Source organism: Parambassis ranga, chromosome 10 (genome assembly GCF_900634625.1).
Source record: "Parambassis ranga chromosome 10, fParRan2.1, whole genome shotgun sequence".
Classification (NCBI taxonomy): domain Eukaryota; kingdom Metazoa; phylum Chordata; class Actinopteri; family Ambassidae; genus Parambassis; species Parambassis ranga.
In genome coordinates, this window is record NC_041031.1 from 24376489 (window position 1) to 24396684 (window position 20196).

Sequence of the window (20196 nt, forward strand, 5' to 3'; positions counted from 1 at the left end):
CAGCCCGCTGATACACCGGCCCGTGTCTCGGAGTTTTTTCCTGGCGCGGCGTGAGCAGCAGCGGACAGAGATGTGGATCCAGCCGGAGGAGGTGCTACTGGCCGGGGCTCTGTGGGTGTCCGAGAGGGCCAATCCGTTCTTTATTCTGCAGAGGAGGCGAGGACACGGCCGAGGAGGGGGGCTCTCCGGTGAGTCGGTACTGGGGTGCAGTTCGTCTGGAGCTGAATCCTTCATCAGAACCACCCCATCACCCCTCATTCATTACTGACATTGTTGTGAACAGCTCGCCATGTTGTGATGTGGTCTGTGAGTTACACAGCGCAGGGTCCACGTTGGTCCGGTTTATCATATAAGGAGCATCTGGACTTGTAGAGTCCTCCTGAAGACGTCTCTCTGCTCCTCCATCAGCTCCATCAGCTCTCACTGTTGGTGGGAAACGTGGTTTATATGTGGTGGAGGAGCTCAGTGGGGGCTCTGTGTGAGACCTGGGCTGGTCTGACTGACTACAGGGGGCTGTGGTGTGTGTGTGTGTGATCATTTTCTTGAATGGAAATGAATGAATGAATGAATCTGAATATCCGAGAATCTTTATCTACATCCTTCTAGATTATTACTAATTTATTGGTTGGATTATTGAGGGGTCTGCAGGTGTGGGTCAACAAAGGTGGTCTTCACAGGGTCCACAGGTGGAGTTCTACAAGTGGAAGGCGGAGGTCTGCAGGCGAGAGGACAGAGGACCTGATGTCCCTGTGAATCATTGTGCTTATGTTTAAAACGAGCCACACAGAAGAACCACACACTATGACATGATGAGTGATCAGAGTAAGACCTCCAGAGCTCCAGGATGATGTCCTCAGGGGGTCAGGGTTCAGCTGACAGGACGTCTGTGTGTGGTTACACATGAACAGCAGGGGTTGGATTGTGGGTTAACTCAGTGTGTGTTCCTAGGTCTCCTGGTTGGCACTCTGGATGTAGTTCTAGACTCTAGTGCCAGAGTTGCTCCATACCGGATCCTGTTGCAGACTGCAGACTCCCAGATTTACTGGAGCATTGCCTGCGGTGAGTTTTTCGGGACACTAGCATCAGCTGGGTCTTTTTTCGTTTGCTAACCCCCAGCTGTGTTTTCAGGCTCGTCCAGAAAGGAGATCACGGAGCACTGGGATTGGCTGGAGTCCAACCTGTTGCAGACGATCTCCATCTTTGAAAACGATGAAGATGTCACCACGTTTGTCAAAGGAAAGATCTGCGTATGTCATTTCCCGTTCGTGTAGACCCATTCACTTGTTCTATGTTTCTGTTAGTGAGTGATGTCACTTCCTGCAGGGCATCATTGCAGAGGAGAACCGTCTGAAGCAGGGCGAGGAGCAGGAGGAAGACAGTGGGAAGTTCCGGGAGGCGGAGCTGAAGATGAGGAGGCTGTTTGGGATGCCTGATGAGGAGAAACTAGTGAATTATTACTCCTGCAGCTACTGGAAGGGCCGAGTGCCTCGGCAGGGCTGGCTCTACCTGTCTGTAAACCACCTGTGCTTCTACTCCTTCCTGCTCGGCAAGGAGGGTACGAGTGGCCGATCGCAGGCCTTTTAAGATGCCATCCACACACTCTGAGTGACACAGAGGACATGATTCAACATCGTTTGTTACAGCCACATATTCAAGTAAATATTAAGGCCACGGTGTTTTTCTCTTTCCGGTTCTGACCTCAGTGACCCTGGTGGTGCCATGGACTGAAGTGACCCAGCTGGAGAAGAATGCCACCTTGGTGTTTCCAGAGAGTATTCGTGTCAGCACCCGTCACACTGAACATTTCTTCTCCATGTTCCTCACCATTAACGACACCTTCAAGCTGATGGAGCAGCTCGCCAACATAGCTATGCGCCAGTTGCTCGACAATGAGGCGTTTGCTGCCGACCGCTCACTGCCCAAACCATGCAAGACCCTCAAGAACGTCTCTGCGCTGAAGAGGTCTTACACTGTTCAAACCTCTGAGTCTGAAACCAGCAGACATGAGTCTGACATGGTCCATAGTCTGGACATCTTTGACTAACTGTTTCCTGTCTGCAGGGATTTCGATGCCCGGGCCAAGAACGAGTGGTACCGGACAATGTTCCGGCTGACACAGGAAGAGCGGCTGGATGGACACACAGACTGCACACTGTGGACGCCCTTCGCTAAAATGCATGTGGTTGGACAGCTTTTCATCTCCAACAACTACATCTGCTTTAACAGCAGAGAGGAAGATCTGTGTCAGCTCATCATCCCCCTGAGAGAGGTAACCTGGAGTCAGTCCAGTTTAGTCCACCTGCTGCTGCAGAAAACAGACAGAACTTGACTTTTTAATGAGGGTGTCTTATTTAATCACATGTCGCCACTTATTTAATCACATGGTTGTGTCTTTATTTTGAAATCAAATTCTATTTTACCCATGTCCATACTCTCCAGGTGTCCATTGTGGAGAAGGCAGACAGCAGCAGCGTCCTTCCATGTCCTGTGTCCATCAGCACCAAGAACAAGATGAACTTCCTGTTTGCCAACCTCAAAGACAGAGACTTCCTGGTCCAACGCATCTCTGACTTCCTGCAGCGAACGCCCGACAGGTCGTGGGGGGACCACAGCCCGCTGTCTCTAATTGGTCACTCAGTATGTTGATCACAACTCAGATGAGGCCAAGTCACACAGAATGCTGTGATCCAGGCTTTGTTTTACTTTCTGAATCTTTGTCAGGTGTCCTCCAGCCTCCCTGGGTGCTCCTCTGCAGGATCTGACCACAAGGTCCGGCATTACCACCCTGGGCTGCCCACATCCAGCCAGAGCCTCTTGCAGCTTTACCACAGGGATGCCCCAGAAGACCTCGGACCCAAAGCCGTGAGTTCAAGTCTCAGTGAGCCTGAAGAGTTCTACTACTGCTATATACTGCTAGTCTTAGGCTTTTGGATCTGGTACTATTTAACTGCAGATGAAGGAAAGGATGAAGGAGGAGGCGTGGAACATTCACTTCTCTGAGTTTGGTCGAGGTGTCTGCATGTATCGGACCTCCAGAACAAGAGAACTCATCCTAAATGGGATCCCAGAAAGTCTGAGAGGGGAGCTGTGGCTGCTGTTCTCGGGTCAGCGTTCATTCATTCATTTACTCATTCCTTCATTCCATCACACCATCATTTATGGGTCTGTCTGCCTGTCATCCCAGGTGCACAGAACGAGATGGCATCCCATCCTGGTTACTATGGTGACCTGGTGGAGCAGGCCATGGGTCTGTGTTCATTGGCCACAGAGGAGATTGAGCGCGACCTTCACCGTTCGATGCCTGAACACCGAGCCTTCCAGAATGAGACGGGCATTGCCGCTCTGCGTCGCGTTCTTACTGCTTACGCCCACCGAAATCCAGGCATTGGCTACTGCCAGGTTCAAATCAAATTAAAATAAATTCCAAACAAGCCTTCTATCACATGCTCCACCTGTGCTGTATGAACCATGAAGAACCTGTTTGACCTGACTGGTTCTGTCCTCCACCAGGCGATGAACATCGTCACCTCCGTCCTGCTGCTTTACTGCACTGAGGAAGAAGCCTTCTGGCTGCTGGTGGCGCTGTGTGAGCGCATGCTACCTGATTATTATAACACCAGGGTTGTAGGTCAGTATCACTAGGGTCTACAGTGAGGTCAAGGGTCCATGGTACCGACTGTTCTCCAGCAAAACCGTTGTTTTGGTTTGTGTGGTCCTTGCAGGCGCTCTGGTGGATCAGGGTGTTTTTGAGGAGCTGACACGGGCCTTCCTCCCCCTGCTCTATGAGCACATGCAGGAGCTGGGAGTGATCTCCACCATCAGTCTGTCCTGGTTCCTCACCCTCTTCCTGTCTGTGATGCCCTTTGACAGTGCCGTCCTGTTGGTCGATTGTTTCTTCTACGAGGGCATCAAGGTCATCTTCCAGGTACCTGCCATGTACCAACTGTTTTCTGCTTACCAGCTCTTCGCTACCTCCACCTGTGACTGAAGTCCTGTCTTATCATCTTCCCGCAGGTCGCGCTGGCTGTCCTCCATGACAACATGGACGCCTTGCTGTCCTGCACTGATGAAGGAGAGGCCATGACCATACTGGGCAGGTAAGAGTACTGCCTATGATAACCATGGACCACCCTGTAAACAAGGAGAAACCTGACAGGCGGTCTGTGCTCCAGGTACCTGGATAATGTTGTGAACAAACAGACAGTGACCCCGCCCATCCCTCACCTTCATGCTCTGCTGACGAGTGGAGACACCCCCCCTCCTGAGATTGATGTCTTTGACCTCATCAAGTCATCTTATGAGGTCAGGCGTTTTTTTTACATAACCATGCAGTTTATCTGGCTCACGGGTTGCAGATGATCCTGAGTCCTGGTGATGCTGGGGATCAGCTAAATTCTGGAGATTTTGTTTTGTAAACAGAAATTCGGCAGCTTGCGGTCGGATATTATTGAGCAGATGAGGTTTAAGCAGAGGTTAAAGGTCATCCAGTCTCTAGAGGACACAGCCAAGAGGAGTGTGGTAGGTGCTGTTAGCATGCTGTGAGCTGTAACTACCATAGTAATGAGGACACATTTTACAGGTGTGTGTGTGTGTAGGTGCGGGCGATGATGACGGAGTCGGCCTTCAGTATAGAGGAGCTGGAGGAGCTGTACTGTCTCTTTAAGGTCAGGACAAATTCAGGTCACCTTGTGTCGCTCTGGCAGAGGCTCCAGTCTGCTGCGTTTGACCTGAGTGTCTCTGTGTTTTCAATGGCCAGTCCAAACACATGACCAGCTGTTACTGGGGCCCCAGCGGCTCTGCGGCGGAGCGCCATGATCCCAGTCTACCATATCTGGAGCAGTACCGCATTGAACCAGCTCAGTTCACCCAGCTGTTCACTGCACTAGCTCCCTGGATCTGTGGAGGCCACACACCCACCTTGTCTGCCCGTCTCTTCAGACTGCTGGACCAGAACCAGGATGGGCTGATCAACTTTAAAGAGTTCATCACGGGACTCAGTAAGTCCAGATCCACATCCAGCATGGAATTCTCTGTGTGTGTATTTGTGTGTATTTGTGTATTTTTTGTGTGCAGGTGGGATGTATCATGGAGACATGACAGAAAAACTCAAGCTACTTTACAAGCTCCACCTCCCACCAGGTACCTGGTCCCTGATGATCTGTTAGAACATGGTTTTCAGTGCCAAAGCAGACCAATGTGTGTTTACCTGTTTGGTTGTGTGGTTGTTGCAGCTCTCTGTCCTGAGGAGGCAGAGTCTGCTCTGGAGGCCACACGCTTCTTCACTGAGGACGAACAACGAGGTGATCACACACACACTGCTCCCTGCTGTCGGCTCATGTCCGCCTCAATCAAAGTGATTCACATGCATGAACATTTCTTTATTAACACACCTCAACGTCTTCTCCTTGTCTTCACCTTTGCCTTTGTCTTCGCCGTCGTCTTCCTCTTCCTGTGATGTTTCTCTCCAGAACCTTCCTTCCTGTCCAATCTGGACTCTTTGCAGCAGCAAGCAGTAACACCAGGTTTGTCAGGTTTCATGTTTCTTTGGTCTGCCAACAGTCAGTGATGTCACAGCAGATGTGAACCATTGGTCAAGTTCTGTTTAACTGTTAAACTGGATCAGGTGTCCCAAGGTCTCCTGTGTCACCATTCTGATGATGAAAGTCAGCAGATGATAAGAATAATCTGGTCTACTAGTATGTAAACAGGCAGTGCTTCATCTCGAGCTTTAAGAAATGAAGCACATCTGGCCTGCTGCATCACACCTGTGCTCTGACATCTGTTACGTTCCCCTGTTAGTCCAGGTGATGAGGGGAGGCAACAATCATGAAGAGACAGGAGGTGGAAACAGTGACTGTACAAATATTTATTAAACAAAATATAGAACAAACTGGTCCCGGGTGTGTACCCGTGTTGATGAGAACTGAGCGGACCCAGCTGCGATCGATCCGCTTGCGTCACCGTAGGTGCACATACCTGGACACAGAGAGACACAACGCAGCGCACATTCCTGAAGGGGTTGTGGTCAGAGAGCCATTATTCTGCAGAGGATTCTGATTTATAATGTTTCACTTGATCGTCAGGGTGATCGATGCTGCCTCTTGTACAGGTCTTCATTGTAGATGAGAACTGGTTCTCAGTTGACCTACCTGGTTAAATAATATCAATAAATGATAATAATGATGATGATGATCATTGTGATGCCGATCTCTCTGAACAGGTGAGGAGGGAAAGGATGGCGAAGAAGACATCGAGGAAAAGAAAGGTGAATGCCCTCCCACAGGCAGAATTTTCTGTCGGGACCGCTGATGTCTGACCTGTGTGCTCTTTCAGAGGTGAAGGACTACAGATACTACCTGAGGATGTGGGCCAAAGAGAAGGAGCCCAAAAGAGAGACAATCAAAGACCTGCCCAGGATGAACCAGGTGCCTGTGTCTGCATGTCTGCATGTCTGCCTGTGCACATGTGTGTTAACCTGTCCGCTCTAACCCCTCTGCTGTAGGAGCAGTTCATTGAGCTGTGTAAGACTCTGTACAACATGTTCAGCGAGGAGCTGCTGGAGCAGGAGCTCTATCACTCCATTGCTACTGTGGCGAGCCTGCTGCTGCGCATAGGGGAGGTCGGCAAGAAGTTCAGCAACGGCAGTAAAAAGGTGGAGTCGGCTGCTCAGGCCATGCCCCATACTCAGGTCCTGCTTGCTAACCCTCAGAAGGAGGAGGTGCTCAGTGAGGGAGCGTCAAGTGAGTCTCAGGTGTGCCAGGCTCTGGCTGACGCCCAGCTGGAGCCTGTGGCGCCACTGACATCCGACGAGGAAGCTAAAGATGACACATCGGTGTCGTCATACTCTGTGGTAAGCTCTGGCTCGCTGCAGTGTGAGGACATTGCCGACGACACTGTGCTGATTGGTGGCCGTGAGCAGCGGCGGGGCAGCGTGCTGGATGCGGATTGGTCGATCACCTTTGAGCAGGTGCTTGCATCGATGCTGACGGAGCCGCCGCTTGTTGACTTCTTCGAGAAAAAGACAGATATACAAGCTAAGATGGCTGCCTGTAAGATTCAGCGGGCAGTGGAGCGTCAGACAAGCTCCACCTCTGACCATGAACTCTCCCAGCATTCCACCTGATCACCTCCCCGTCCCGTGGTTCCAGCAGGCACTCTCCTCGGGCCCAAAGGTATCGGCTAAACTGATTTTTGATGGCCTGATTGGAGTGTCACTGTTGGTTTGTCCTGCAAAGCACATGGTCTGTTTATTGTGACATCACTGACTGACGTGATGTCACAGACACCTGGAATCTGTTTTTAGGTGAACTTTATATGTTGCCATGTTTTAAGGTTTTATTGATGAGAAAACCGTTCAGCTCACTGATTACTCATTAGCTCATTGATTGACGCGTCCTGCAGGTATTTAACCGTTAAAGCATCACTTGCAGGCTTTAATGTGTCTGAGATGGCAGAGGTGTTTTCAGAGATGTCAATCGCTGTTCAATAGAGGGAGTGCTGGCGCTGGGTCTATTGATCTTTACTTGGTTTACTGATCTGTGAGTCTCTGCAGGATCAAAAAGTCAACAGCAACCAGTCACTAGTGTACCTTCAGTAGTCCCAACATCCAAACAGCGAAGATGAAATATTCATCTTAAATCTGTAGGTAATCAAACTGACCCTGAGATAAAGCTGTGTACTGACTGTGTCATTTCATTTGTCCCTTTAGTACATGTATACATAATGTTGACCTCACACTGGGGAACTTTTATTTTGCTGCCTTGTTGTTTCTCCTGCTGCCTGTTTCTGATGACATCACAACCTTTACTGCCTGTTGGTGACACCGTTATAGTTTTTGTTTCAGTGTTTTTAAACCAATCATATTGATCAGTTATTAATCTGTACTCCTAATAAATAATGAATGAACTCACCCTCTTCTGTTGTTCAGTGTCACACAATGATTGCAATATTGTTTATTTATTTATTGTCCTATGCACCTTAATATTCAATAACTGCACTTTATAGCACTTTTACTTTCAGTACTTTAAGTACACTTAAAAGTACTTTTACTTACGTAGGAGTCTTGATACTTGTACTTCAGCAGATATTTTGCCGGATAGTTGTACTATTAACTTCAGCTCTGCCGCCACCACTGCGCACTCCAGACAGAAGGTGGCGGTAATGCAGCAGTAAGCTGGACATTAACCGCCGTAGAACAAGAATGCAGAAGAAGAAGAAAAAGACGGAGAAGAAGAAGAAGAAGAAGAGGGGCGCGCGCTGTCGGAGCCTGTGAGGTTTTGCTCTTTTTCTGGAGATTAAACATGTACGACCAGGACGAAGGTGAGCTGCTGGGTCTATGTAAACTCTATGAACACACCGACGGCCAGAACCCGCCTTCACACCGCGCCCGGGTCACTTTACTGAAACGTCAATACGACGTGAGAGGCACCAACAATAGCCCGTTAGCTGCTCGTGTTAGCTCATCCTGTGAAAACAAATCCAGCTGCTAGCAAGCGATCACACAAACCTACACCAGCGACACCTGCACACACAGCAACACACCGACGGACGCTGGCTTCATCTGACAGCGTGCGTTAACACGCAGATTACCCGAGGCTAATGCTAACGGGGCTTTGTTAGCAGGCTAACGGCGCTGAGCTCTCCCTCCCCTTCCAACGAGTGTTAGCTGCAGTAAAGTATAGAAGCTTCTGCACCACATAATATCTCTTCTCTGGCCTGTATCGTAACGACAGACAGCTGCGCTTCTTTATTTAATACCAACCGGTAGGAAGGAGACTGGACAGGCCTCAAAATGTTCAGCGGGGTAAACGGGGTTCACTACACTTGTGGTACATACAGCTGTGCATAGTGAAATGTTGGTTTATATTTGAATTCCACGGACAGCTGGACAGTAAGGGACAGATCATTTGGTTGCACATGCTGTCTTCTCTTTGTTCTTCAGTCTGTGGATAAACATCCCAGCTATCACTGGGTTCAGAGCTGTGTCTCAGATGATAGATAGACTTTATTGATCCATCAGTGGAAATTGTTGTTACAGAGGCGAATTACTACTTGTACATGTAGATCAGCGACAGGTAGTTATTATTTATGATGGGCAGTGCACAGAGTAGTAACCTGCACATTCAGCTGTCTGTAGCCCAGTTGTACTATAACATGGCTTTTTACATACTGGTGGTGCTGATGTTGCCGTAACATCAGCCATCAATGCAAAGGATAAGAGATGCACTCCTATGCAGTCTGGCAGCACGTTGCCCTTGACACTTTGTACAGATCAGCAGCTGATTAGATGGTAAATGGTCTGGAACATGAAAAGAAGGTTGAGGCATAGTTCTCAACAAATTCAAAGAATGAAGAAGTACAGATATCGGCTCCTTGAATCACAGCAGGCATGTGCCACCATGAAACATCACAAGAGATACATCAGTTATTGACAGGTGATGTATTGATCAGTGTCTCTGTTGGTCTGTAGATAATCAGTATGATGAAGATGATGATGAAATCACTCCAGATCTATGGCAGGAAGCGTGCTGGATTGTCATCAGGTAAGTTACCTGAATGGTGTTTGTGCGGAGAAAAGATCAATAATGTTGATAGAGAGGTTCGTCCTCGCCTCGGTGTGCATGTTAAAGAAGATTAGTTTAATACCACATGAACACAATTTAGTTTTCAATATTGGATCTGAAGCAGATTTTATTTTGAAGAGTCTCTCTTCTGTTGCAGCTCTTATTTTGATGAGAAGGGACTTGTGCGACAGCAGCTGGATTCATTCGATGAGTTCATCCAGATGTCTGTGCAGAGGATTGTGGAGGACGCTCCACCCATTGACCTGCAGGCTGAGGCGCAGCACACCTCAGGGGAGGTGGAGGAGCCGGTGAGACCTCTGACGATATGAACGCTGGGTAATTAGAGCTCCTGACGTCACTATGACAGCTCTGTGACCTGTGAATTGTGTTTTGTGCTAGCCTCGGTACCTGCTGAAGTTTGAGCAGATCTACTTGTCCAAGCCCACCCACTGGGAGAGAGACGGTGCTCCTTCTCCCATGATGCCCAATGAAGCACGGCTACGAAACCTGACGTGAGTCGTAGGTGGTCTCGCTGCATCACTTCCTTCACACTGCGTGTTCGTACACTCACCTGGTCCTTGTTTCTGCAGGTACTCAGCCCCGCTGTATGTGGACATCACAAAGACCATCATCAAAGAAGGGGAGGACCAGCTGCAGACTCAACACCAAAAGACCTTCATTGGAAAAATTCCCATCATGCTTCGCTCCACTTACTGCCTGCTAAGCGGCCTGACAGACCGAGACCTGTGTGAGCTCAACGAGTGTCCGCTGGATCCTGGAGGTTATTTCATTATCAATGGCTCAGAGAAGGTGCGTTTCAGTGTCTGATGACATTAAGTTTTATATATGTGAAACGTCATATTAAGACCTGCAGTGGTCTGGAATAAATGTTGAACTGCACCTTTAAAAGCCCACCATCAGAACAGTCTTTAGTCAGGCGTGGTGTTTTTCAGGTGCTGATTGCTCAGGAGAAGATGGCCACCAACACGGTGTATGTCTTTGCCAAGAAGGATTCAAAGTACGCATACACAGCTGAGTGTCGGTCCTGTTTGGAGAACTCGTCTCGTCCCACCAGCACCATCTGGGTCAGCATGATGGCCAGAGGAGGACAGGTATGCTCTGATCCTCACCTACGATCACAAGTGATTCAGTCAGTCTGAAGACTGATTATCGATCGTCTCTCACAGGGAGTGAAGAAGAGTGCCATCGGTCAGAGGATTGTGTCCACTCTTCCGTACATCAGACAGGAAGTTCCCATCATCATCGTGTTTCGGGCATTGGGTTTTGTGTCAGACAGAGACATCCTAGAGCACATCATATACGACTTTGATGACCCTGAGATGATGGAGATGGTCAGTCTGTGTTTGCTTGCTTGCAGAGTTGAGACCGTAAACACACTGGGATTTGGCAGATAAAGTGTCTGAGCCTCTCCAACTTGGCTGTGATGTCACTGTGTTCCCAGGTGAAGCCGTCTCTGGACGAAGCATTTGTGATTCAGGAGCAGAACGTGGCGCTGAACTTTATTGGGTCAAGAGGAGCGAAACCTGGTGTGACAAAAGAGAGGAGAATCAAATACGCCAAAGAAGTCCTGCAGAAGGAAATGCTGCCACACGTTGGAGTCAGTGACTTCTGTGAGACCAAGAAAGCCTACTTCTTAGGGTGAGTCAGATCTGACATCTGGGTCCCACCTTGGGTACACCTGCAGATGTGTTGAAGTGTGTGTTGTGGTGTTTTCAGATACATGGTCCACAGGCTGCTGCTTGCAGCTCTGGGCAGACGAGAGCTGGATGACAGAGATCACTATGGGAACAAGAGGCTGGACCTTGCTGGGCCACTGTTGGCTTTCCTGTTCAGAGGGTGAGACTGCAGACACATCACAGACGACCTTTACCAGCTCACCAAACTTCAGCGCACACACACACACAAATAGCTGCACACAGAGCTCCTTACAGGTTCTGTAAATGAAGGACTGTGTCAGCCTAGCTTTGTAAGGCTTTATCAGTTTTAGAGTTGCTATGATTAAAACTGCAGGACGATGATTGTTGGACTTGTTTCTCTGTTGGGGCAGAATGTTTAAGAACCTGCTGAAGGAAATCAGGATTTATGCTCAGAAGTTCATTGACAGAGGAAAAGACTTCAACCTGGAGCTTGCTATTAAAACTCGAATCATCTCTGATGGACTGAAGTATTCGCTGGCCACCGGCAACTGGGGCGACGTAAAGAAGGCTCACCAGGCTCGGGCTGGAGTGTCTCAGGTGACGCCGGTCTTCATCACACACGTTACACACAGTCTCAAACCAGGTCAGAACTTCTGATCCTCGTTCTCCTGCTTTTTTACAGGTGTTGAACCGTCTGACGTTTGCATCCACTCTGTCTCACCTTCGCCGAGTCAACTCTCCTATTGGCAGAGATGGAAAACTTGCGAAACCCCGGCAGCTGCACAATACGCTGTGGGGGATGGTGTGTCCGGCAGAGACCCCCGAGGTACACATTTCTGGACGCAGTATATCTGTTGGCAAGATGATCCAGATGTTTGTAGAAATCAACAGAAACGGTACTGAAAAGATTTTTGATTGACAGGGTCACGCTGTGGGTCTGGTGAAAAACTTGGCCCTGATGGCCTACATCTCTGTGGGCTCACAGCCGTCCCCTATACTGGAGTTCCTTGAAGAGTGGAGTATGGAGAACCTGGAGGAGATCTCACCTGCCGCCATTGCCGAGTCAGTGATTTCATCGTTTGATTTACTTTGACGACTTTACTGTCTTTTCTTGCCTTTGTTGTTCACGTGTTGATGAAGATTCTCAGTCATCCAGGTCATCATACGTAGAGAAGGTTGAAGCGAGGCGTCTGGACTTGTCTGGACTTGTTGTTCACTTCGTAGCACTAGGTTACTAAACGACCAATATCAGCTGCAACATAAACAAACACAACACTCAGCCTTATAACAACCACGACCTGCCATATTGGTCCTCTGTCACCTGTAAGTTTAGTTTCTCTCTCCTTCATCCTCTCTGTCCTGTCTCCCTCTTCTTCTCCTCTCTCTCTCCTTCATCCTCTCTGTCCTGTCTCCCTCTTCTTCTCCTCTCTCTCTCCTTCATCCTCTCTGTCCTGTCTCCCTCTTCTTCTCCTCTCTCTCTCCTTCATCCTCTCTGTCCTGTCTCCCTCTTCTTCTCCTCTCTCTCCTTCATCCTCTCTGTCCTGTCTCCCTCTTCTTCTCCTCTCTCTCTCTCCTTCATCCTCTCTGTCCTGTCTCCCTCTTCTCCTCTCTCTCTCCTTCATCCTCTCTGTCCTGTCTCCCTCTTCTCCTCTCTCTCTCTCTCCTTCATCCTCTCTGTCCTGTCTCCCTCTTCTTCTCCTCTCTCTCCTTCATCCTCTCTGTCCTGTCTCCCTCTTCTTCTCCTCTCTCTCTCCTTCATCCTCTCTGTCCTGTCTCCTTCTTCTTCTCCTCTCTCTCCTTCATCCTCTCTGTCCTGTCTCCCTCTTCTTCTCCTCTCTCTCCTTCATCCTCTCTGTCCTGTCTCCCTCTTCTTCTCCTCTTCTACCTGGCTGGCCATTAGCAGGATGGCCCCTCTTATGGGGCCTATAGTGCTTCCTTGGGGGTCAGGCTCTGGGTTTCCATAAAGCACCCAGAGACAATATTGATTGTGAAAGATCCTGTACAAATTGAATTGAAAGGTCAAACTGTGATTTATCCTTAATGTGTTTTTGTTTTAGTGCCACTAAAATCTTTGTGAATGGCTGCTGGGTTGGAATTCACAAAGATCCAGAACAGCTGATGAACACATTAAGGAAACTTCGCAGACAAATGGATATCATCGTGTCTGAGGTAAGTGCCACCCGCCATGCCACCAGCACTAATGTAATTTAAAGAACTCTACAGAGTCTCGTTTTACCCTGAAGTTGAATGCCGGCGTCTGTTTTGGTCAATATTTGTGCACCATATAATGAGAACCAGTTTTCTAGCAATATGTTTTTGGAGTCTCTCGGCTCTTCGTGGCCAGCAGGTAATCAGAGGTCTTTAACTGTACATTATACAGTTAAAGACAGATCAGTACAACTAGGAGTGCAGGGATTTCACACGTTTGTTCAGACTCTAAAATTTAGGCATAGCGGGAGAGATAGAAACCCTGGATTAAACCGACGACAGCCGCTGTGAATCACTTCCATTTCAGTCAATGAGTGAGTCAGTCAGTGCCTTTCAGAAGTGTAGCTCCACGCTGCTGAGCGAGAGAGATGCTCCAGTTTTAACCCTCGTACTCCCCCTGTCCTGGTTTCTGACGGTTGTAGAAATAATTCAGTATTCTTGTTTCTGATCACACCCCGGTTAGTTTATATGATATAAAGTGGGTTCAGAAAAGATCCACCACAGTGGAGCAGCAGACATGGTTCCTAGACACAGATGTATTTCCTTTCTTAATGATGATCGTATCCCGTTTAAAAGAAACTGGAGAACTCCATGCCAGCTGTTATGGGGCTTATTGAGAGATTTCTGAAGGTGTTTCTGGTTGGTTGCACTTTGAAATTGTTAACTTCTTTATTTACTTAGGAGAACTTACGATGTGGGAGATATAAAGATGAGTTACACGCCTGTAGAGTCTGTAGATGAAGCTCTCGTTAAATGGCTGCTGCTGTCTCCTCAATAGGTTTAATGAATGAAATTATAATCTCTTTCACAATATTCCCCTGCCTCCTCCTCCAGCTTGGAAGGATATTGAGACATCATTTGTAAAGATCACTGAGATTCTTAGAGTTTCCCTTAGTGGTGAAATGCTAAGAAAGTCAGAACATTGTCCCAGGTAGGGCAGGTGGGTAACATGTCTTTGATCCAATAGAGTTTAAAGGCTTTGGAAACGTGTAGACAGGTACAACATTCCTGCACATTCCTGCGTTATCTGCTTTACAGTGAGTGTGAAATATATACGTAGGACCATTTCTCTCTTGTTTTGAAATTTGTTAAAAACAACAAAAGGATTGTTTATAACAAACATGGCCGCTCAGAGCTCCCGTTGTTCTGATCGTTTCAGGTCTCCATGATCAGAGACATTCGAGAACGTGAAATCAGAATTTACACAGACGCAGGACGGATCTGCAGACCGCTGCTGATCGTCGAGAAGCAGAAGCTGCTGCTTAAGAGGCGGCATATAGACCAACTGAAGGAGAGGGAGTACAACAACTACAGGTGAGACGGCAGGTTTATGGACCTGCTTTTTGGAAAAGGTAGAGATCGGCGGGTCTTCTGCCGACTGACCGTCCTTCTGAAGTAACGTTTGTTGTGGTGGTCAGCTGGCAGGACTTGGTGGCGAGCGGTGTTGTGGAGTACATTGACACTCTGGAGGAGGAAACAGTCATGCTTGCCATGACCCCTGATGACCTCCAGGAAAAGGGCGTGGCCTACTGCTCAACCTACACCCACTGTGAAATCCACCCATCTATGATCCTTGGTGTCTGTGCCTCTATCATCCCATTCCCTGACCACAACCAGGTAAACGCCGCACCTGCCCCTCAGTCAGTCAGCATCGCAGGTCCAACTGATGAGAACTCTCACTGTGTGTGTGTTTAGTCTCCAAGGAACACATACCAGTCTGCCATGGGCAAGCAGGCCATGGGCGTTTACATCACCAACTTCCATGTACGGATGGACACGCTTGCTCATGTGTTGTACTACCCTCAGAAACCGCTGGTCACAACCCGCTCCATGGAGTACCTGCGATTCAGAGAGCTGCCAGCAGGTAACACAGATCTGTCTGGATCTTTGTGTCCAGAGGCAGAGAATGATGACGGGTCAGTTCTGGTTGCGTTCAGTGTCTGACTAGAACCGTTTGGTGTTTTTCTACAGGTATTAATTCGATAGTGGCGATTGCCTCATACACAGGGTACAACCAGGAGGACTCTGTGATCATGAACAGGTCTGCTGTGGACAGAGGCTTCTTCAGGTGAGGAGCTATTTCAGGACAGCGCTAGTCTGTTCCAGTTACACGTAGACGGTAACAAAACACACGGGATTCTAAATGACCAGAAAACAGCAGAAGAATGACGGGATGCTCCACAGGCTGTAACTCCATGTGAACCAAGTCTCTCTCCATGCAGGTCTGTTTTCTACCGATCCTACAAAGAGCAGGAGTCCAAGAAAGGGTTTGATCAGGAGGAGATCTTTGAGAAGCCAACACGTGAAACCTGTCAGGGTGAGAAGTGAAACATGTCATCGTGGTCAGGTTCACCTGCTCTCTGCCTCTAGTCACAGAGCGGGCTCAATGTTAAATCATTCTCAGGTATGAGGCACGCCATCTATGACAAACTGGACGACGACGGGCTCATCGCGCCCGGTGTCCGTGTGTCTGGTGAGGATGTGATTATTGGAAAGACAGTGACGTTGCCAGAGAACGATGACGAGCTGGACAGCACCAACCGGCGTTATACCAAGAGGGACTGCAGCACTTTCCTCAGAACCAGCGAAACTGGCATTGTGGACCAGGTCATGGTCACTCTGAACCAGGAGGGCTACAAGTTCTGCAAGATCAGGGTGAGACCACGGCCACGCCTGGCCGGTGTTTCTGAGGACATGTTGACATGACCTTTGTTTTGGTGATGAGCTTCCTGTGCTCTGCAGGTTCGTTCGGTGCGGATCCCTCAGATCGGAGACAAGTTTGCCAGTCGACATGGACAGAAAGGAACCTGTGGGATCCAGTACAGGCAGGAGGTCAGTGACACTGTGTGCTATGCAACAACAGGGCGTCCAGCATCGGGGTTATTTGGTTCTTTGGACCTGGGGAGAATTCAACATTAAACCATCTGAGAGGATTCCCGGTGGTCACTAGCTGTGCTGTTTTAATCAGTGCTGCTCATCAGCTGATGGTCTTTCAGAACGTGCACCTGCAGGTTCACAGTCAGTCAGCATGGCGGCCCTGGGCATTGCTGGTCTCTGGTAAAACAAAGATGTATGTGTTCATCATGATTTTCAGTGATTTGTTTTATTTTGAAGGACATGCCGTTCACTTGTGAGGGAATCACACCTGACATCATTATCAACCCGCACGCCATCCCCTCCAGGATGACAGTCGGCCATCTGATCGAGTGTCTGCAGGGCAAGGTATGCTCAGCACAGAGGTGATTGAGTCAGAAGTGGTCTGTGGTTGATGAGTCGGAGCACACTGAGGCTCTGCTCTGACACAATGTACAACAATAAGAGGTCAATGATAGACTTTAAAGAAGAACAAGGTGTTCTTATGAAGCTGGTTTGGCTTCGTTTGGGGAGGGTGCCCTGCTGTGCCTCTCTTTCCCTCTCTCTCTTTGATTATCCAGGATATAACAGGGTGCAGTTGCACTGACTAGTATTGGTACTCGCCTTCAAACGGCCTCCTGCAGCCGTGGGCCTCGTTCTTCCTCTGGTCTCTGTTTCTGATCTGTGTTTAGACGACTAACACTTGAGATCATTTTCCTTAAGAACAACAACTTTTTCTTTGCAAATCAGGCAGCGCTGTTTTCCCAGAACTGTGCTCACCGTCCACGCTCCTTTGTTGTTCAGAGCTGTACTCTCACCGAGAATAACTGAATAACTCATTCTTGTTAATATTACTGTGCAGTCATACTGCTAACATACTTCATTTATGAGCTTGTATTATAATGTGTAACCTCTGGCAAAGACACTTCATCCAGGATTTCTATCTTATGTTAACGTGTTTCAGGTTTCTGCAAACAAAGGGGAGATTGGCGACGCCACACCATTCAACGATGCCGTCAACGTGCAGAAAGTGTCAAACCTGCTGTCAGAGTATGGATACCACCTGAGAGGAAACGAGGTCAGAATGAGGTCACACACGGTTACACAGACTGTGTGAGGCCAGGTGATGCTCCTGGTGTTTGAAGCTCATTGTTCATCTGTGCCCAGGTTCTGTATAATGGCTTCACTGGGAGGAAGCTGACGTCTCAGATCTTCGTTGGCCCCACGTACTATCAACGCCTGAAGCACATGGTGGACGACAAGATCCACTCAAGGGCCCGCGGCCCTGTCCAGATCCTCAACAGGCAGCCGATGGAGGGCCGATCACGGTGAGTACCGCTTGACCTCTGTGACCCTGCGGTTACCTACTAAAGCTCCATCTCACCTGTGTGTCCTCAGTGATGGAGGGCTGCGTTTTGGGGAGATGGAGCGTGACTGTCAGATCGCTCACGGTGCGGCTCAGTTCCTTAGAGAGCGGCTGTTTGAGGCGTCCGATCCGTATCAGGTTCATGTCTGTAACCTGTGTGGGCTCATGGCCATTGCCAACACAAGGACGCACACATATGAGTGTCGGGGCTGCCGCAACAAGACGCAGGTACACGCTCAGAAACAACACTGATGTCTGAAGTTTGAACTCTGCATTAATCCTAAGTGTGTGTGTTTCTGCGGCCCGTCAGATCTCTCTGGTACGGATGCCGTACGCCTGCAAGCTGCTGTTCCAGGAGTTGATGTCGATGAGCATTGCTCCGCGTATGATGACCTCATGAAGCAGAGGCTCGACGTGACATCACAACGTGAAGTGAAGCCGTTTGTTTAATGTCATTTGAAAAATCAATAAATCTTTTTTTTAATCCTGTGTCGGTTCTTCTTATTGGTCCTGACTGGCTTACACAAAAAGGTCACATGACCATCCTGACTGCTCACGCTGCATCACTGATGGGTGGAATAAGGTCGTTACAAAACTTTCCACAGCAAACAGGTTATTGATGAGTGTGAGTTATAAAATGATTATGTTTTATTTTTTTGGTCATTTCATAAAAAGAAAGAAAGTAAAGAGTATGTAAGAGCATCAGGTGACAGATGTTCACTGCATATTCACAATACAGAAAACACTGCTGCGCCTTTAAGCCCTTCAAAATAAAAGCCTGCTGTTGCTCAGCTGTTGAGGGAAAGGATGGAAGAGGTTCAGACGAACTTTAGTCTCAGACCAACGAGTTTTAACTTGAAGCCTAAATGTTTGAAGAAGTTTCCTGTGACGTCAGGTTGATGTCGATCAGCTGATCACAGCTCGTCCTCTTTTGCCACTAAAAGAAAGTGACATCATCATTTTGAATGAACGGGTTAATGTATTTAATCTGAGCCAGGCTTCAGGTCTGCTGATGTTACCTCTCTTGACGGTGATGTCATTGATGGACTCCACCAGGTGGATGGCTCCAACAGCCGAGGCTTCACCTTTGCTGTTGGCAGCATGGCACTCGTAGACTCCCTCTTCTTCTTTGGTCAGTGGGGAGATCTGAAACAGAAACACGTGTGATCGGGCCCACGGCTTCTATTTATCACTGGAGACACATGGAGCACTGACCAGCACCCAGCCCGTCACTTCGTGTTTCTCTGGGCCTCCTCTCGTCTGAATCGCCAGGTTGTCTTTGTCTCCTGGAAGAAGCTCCATCTTCTTCTCACTGAGGACCTGAAAGAAGACATATTCACGGCGTCCTTCATGCGCCCCCTCCGGTCAGACATTTCCCTTCATATTTGATAACTCGTTAAAACCCGTCCCGCAGCCTGCTGCCGGGGGAGGACGCCTGGAGCTGCACTGAGCTCAGTCACTGATCTGTTTCTATTCAGAAGCGTCTGTATTCAAACTAGGACCAGCAGGGGGCGGCAGACAAACTCACCTTCTTCCAGGTCAGCACGGGTGTGGGCACGCCGACCACCTCACAGCTCAGGTACACCTGAGAGCCGCTCACGTTGTACACCTGACCCGGAGGAGTGACGATGACCGGAGCTGCGGACAGACGGTTAGATCAGACCACAGCAGACAATGAGCATGAAACAGGACGGAACAGGTCCAGGAATCTGGGGCAGTAAATCCTGCATGACGTCAGAGGGGTTTCATGTAGAAAGGAATGTTTTCAGAGGGATGAGGGGGGATTATCTGAGCGGACCCCAGTCACTGTCTGTTACTGTCAGGCTGCTGCACAGAACCAAAACAAACCCGGGCCTGACCCAGAGGGTCAGCGCGAGGCTGGCTGCAAGCCTCGGAACGGAACCGAAGCCGATGGGTTTTACAGTGTAAGAACTGTGAGCTCTGTGCCGCGGGGCTCTGACCTGCAGGCACCGGGTATTACCTGTGGCGCAGCGGCCCTTGTTCTGAACGGTGATGGGTTTCCTGCCCTCGGCCTGGGCTTTCAGGCTGGCGCTCCTCAGCGCGCAGCCGCTCCTGTAAGTGGCTCCGTCCGTCCCACAGACCTGGTCGCTGCTCTTACAGACGCACAGTCCCATCTTGTTCTTCTTCTCGTCGTTGCTTCTCACGCACTCCAGGCCGGGGCCGCAGCGGCGCGCTGCCGCGCGGCGACCCCCACACAGCTCTCCCTCCGCGGCGGCGCACACCGAGCAGCAGGCGCAGGAGTCCAGCAGAGAGCCGGCAGGGCAGCCCTGCGCCGGGAGCGCCGCGCACTGCGCCTGGTCACACGGTCCGCAGCCTGAACTGACCGGCACCCGGACCGACAGCACCGGCACAGACAGAAGCGGAAGCAGAGCCAACAACATGCTCAAAGACTTCATGGTCTGACGGAGATCTCTGACCTGAACCTGGTTTGGAGTGAGGTCTGAAAGTGTCTGAAGCCTGAGCTGCAGCCTGAGCCGCTCATCGCTGCAGACTCCGCCTCAAACCGAGTCCTCATCCCAGACCTGCT

At 49.3% G+C, this 20196-nt stretch overlaps 3 protein-coding genes across 3 annotated transcripts; 2 read left to right on the plus strand and 1 right to left on the minus strand.

Moving 5' to 3' along the window:
• The first annotated feature begins 70 nt into the window (after nt 1-70).
• Nucleotides 71-7123, plus strand: tbc1d9b (TBC1 domain family member 9b). Its single transcript, XM_028415558.1, has 23 exons — nt 71-188; nt 949-1059; nt 1129-1247; nt 1324-1555; nt 1704-1962; nt 2062-2269; nt 2440-2637; nt 2722-2862; nt 2954-3104; nt 3185-3399; nt 3511-3628; nt 3723-3925; nt 4015-4097; nt 4173-4302; nt 4420-4518; nt 4596-4664; nt 4757-4997; nt 5074-5139; nt 5232-5300; nt 5469-5522; nt 6221-6265; nt 6334-6425; nt 6503-7123. The coding sequence occupies exons 1-23, from the start codon at nt 71-73 to the stop codon at nt 7121-7123; spliced, it is 3642 nt and encodes a 1213-aa protein (XP_028271359.1).
• A 1078-nt stretch (nt 7124-8201) lies between these two features.
• polr2b (RNA polymerase II subunit B) lies at nt 8202-18137 on the plus strand. The gene is made up of 25 exons (XM_028416001.1): nt 8202-8319; nt 9470-9542; nt 9721-9871; nt 9963-10075; nt 10154-10373; nt 10517-10675; nt 10751-10915; nt 11026-11222; nt 11301-11420; nt 11632-11818; nt 11904-12047; nt 12144-12283; nt 13279-13390; nt 14589-14743; nt 14848-15046; nt 15125-15293; nt 15401-15497; nt 15652-15746; nt 15834-16084; nt 16172-16261; nt 16544-16651; nt 17247-17360; nt 17450-17610; nt 17681-17876; nt 17959-18137. Exons 1-25 carry the CDS (start codon nt 8301-8303, stop codon nt 18046-18048), a joined length of 3525 nt encoding a protein of 1174 aa, XP_028271802.1. The 5' UTR covers nt 8202-8300; the 3' UTR covers nt 18049-18137.
• A 124-nt stretch (nt 18138-18261) lies between these two features.
• igfbp7 (insulin-like growth factor binding protein 7) lies at nt 18262-20167 on the minus strand. The gene is made up of 5 exons (XM_028416006.1): nt 19630-20167; nt 19177-19286; nt 18864-18968; nt 18668-18794; nt 18262-18585 (listed from the first exon to the last, which is right to left on the minus strand). The coding sequence occupies exons 1-5, from the start codon at nt 20063-20065 to the stop codon at nt 18563-18565; spliced, it is 801 nt and encodes a 266-aa protein (XP_028271807.1). The 5' UTR covers nt 20066-20167; the 3' UTR covers nt 18262-18562.
• Between the last annotated feature and the right edge of the window lie 29 nt (nt 20168-20196).

Bases quoted from the DNA above. Each gene is read 5' to 3' on its own strand.
- tbc1d9b (XM_028415558.1), top strand. From the start codon at position 71: ATGTGGATCCAGCCGGAGGAGGTGCTACTGGCCGGGGCTCTGTGGGTG. The intron at 3,105-3,184 runs GTCAGCGTTCAT...CTGTCATCCCAG, and splicing joins GCTGTGGCTGCTGTTCTCGG to GTGCACAGAACGAGATGGCA. The intron at 5,523-6,220 runs GTTTGTCAGGTT...CTCTCTGAACAG, and splicing joins GCAGCAAGCAGTAACACCAG to GTGAGGAGGGAAAGGATGGC.
- polr2b (XM_028416001.1), top strand. The intron at 12,284-13,278 runs GTCAGTGATTTC...TTTTTGTTTTAG, and splicing joins TCACCTGCCGCCATTGCCGA to TGCCACTAAAATCTTTGTGA. The intron at 17,611-17,680 runs GTGAGTACCGCT...GTGTGTCCTCAG, and splicing joins CCGATGGAGGGCCGATCACG to TGATGGAGGGCTGCGTTTTG.
- igfbp7 (XM_028416006.1), bottom strand. From the start codon at position 20,065: ATGAAGTCTTTGAGCATGTTGTTGGCTCTGCTTCCGCTTCTGTCTGTG. The intron at 19,287-19,629 runs GTAATACCCGGT...GTCTGTCCGCAG, and splicing joins CAAGGGCCGCTGCGCCACAG to CTCCGGTCATCGTCACTCCT. The intron at 18,586-18,667 runs GTAACATCAGCA...ACTTTCTTTTAG, and splicing joins TGACATCACCGTCAAGAGAG to TGGCAAAAGAGGACGAGCTG.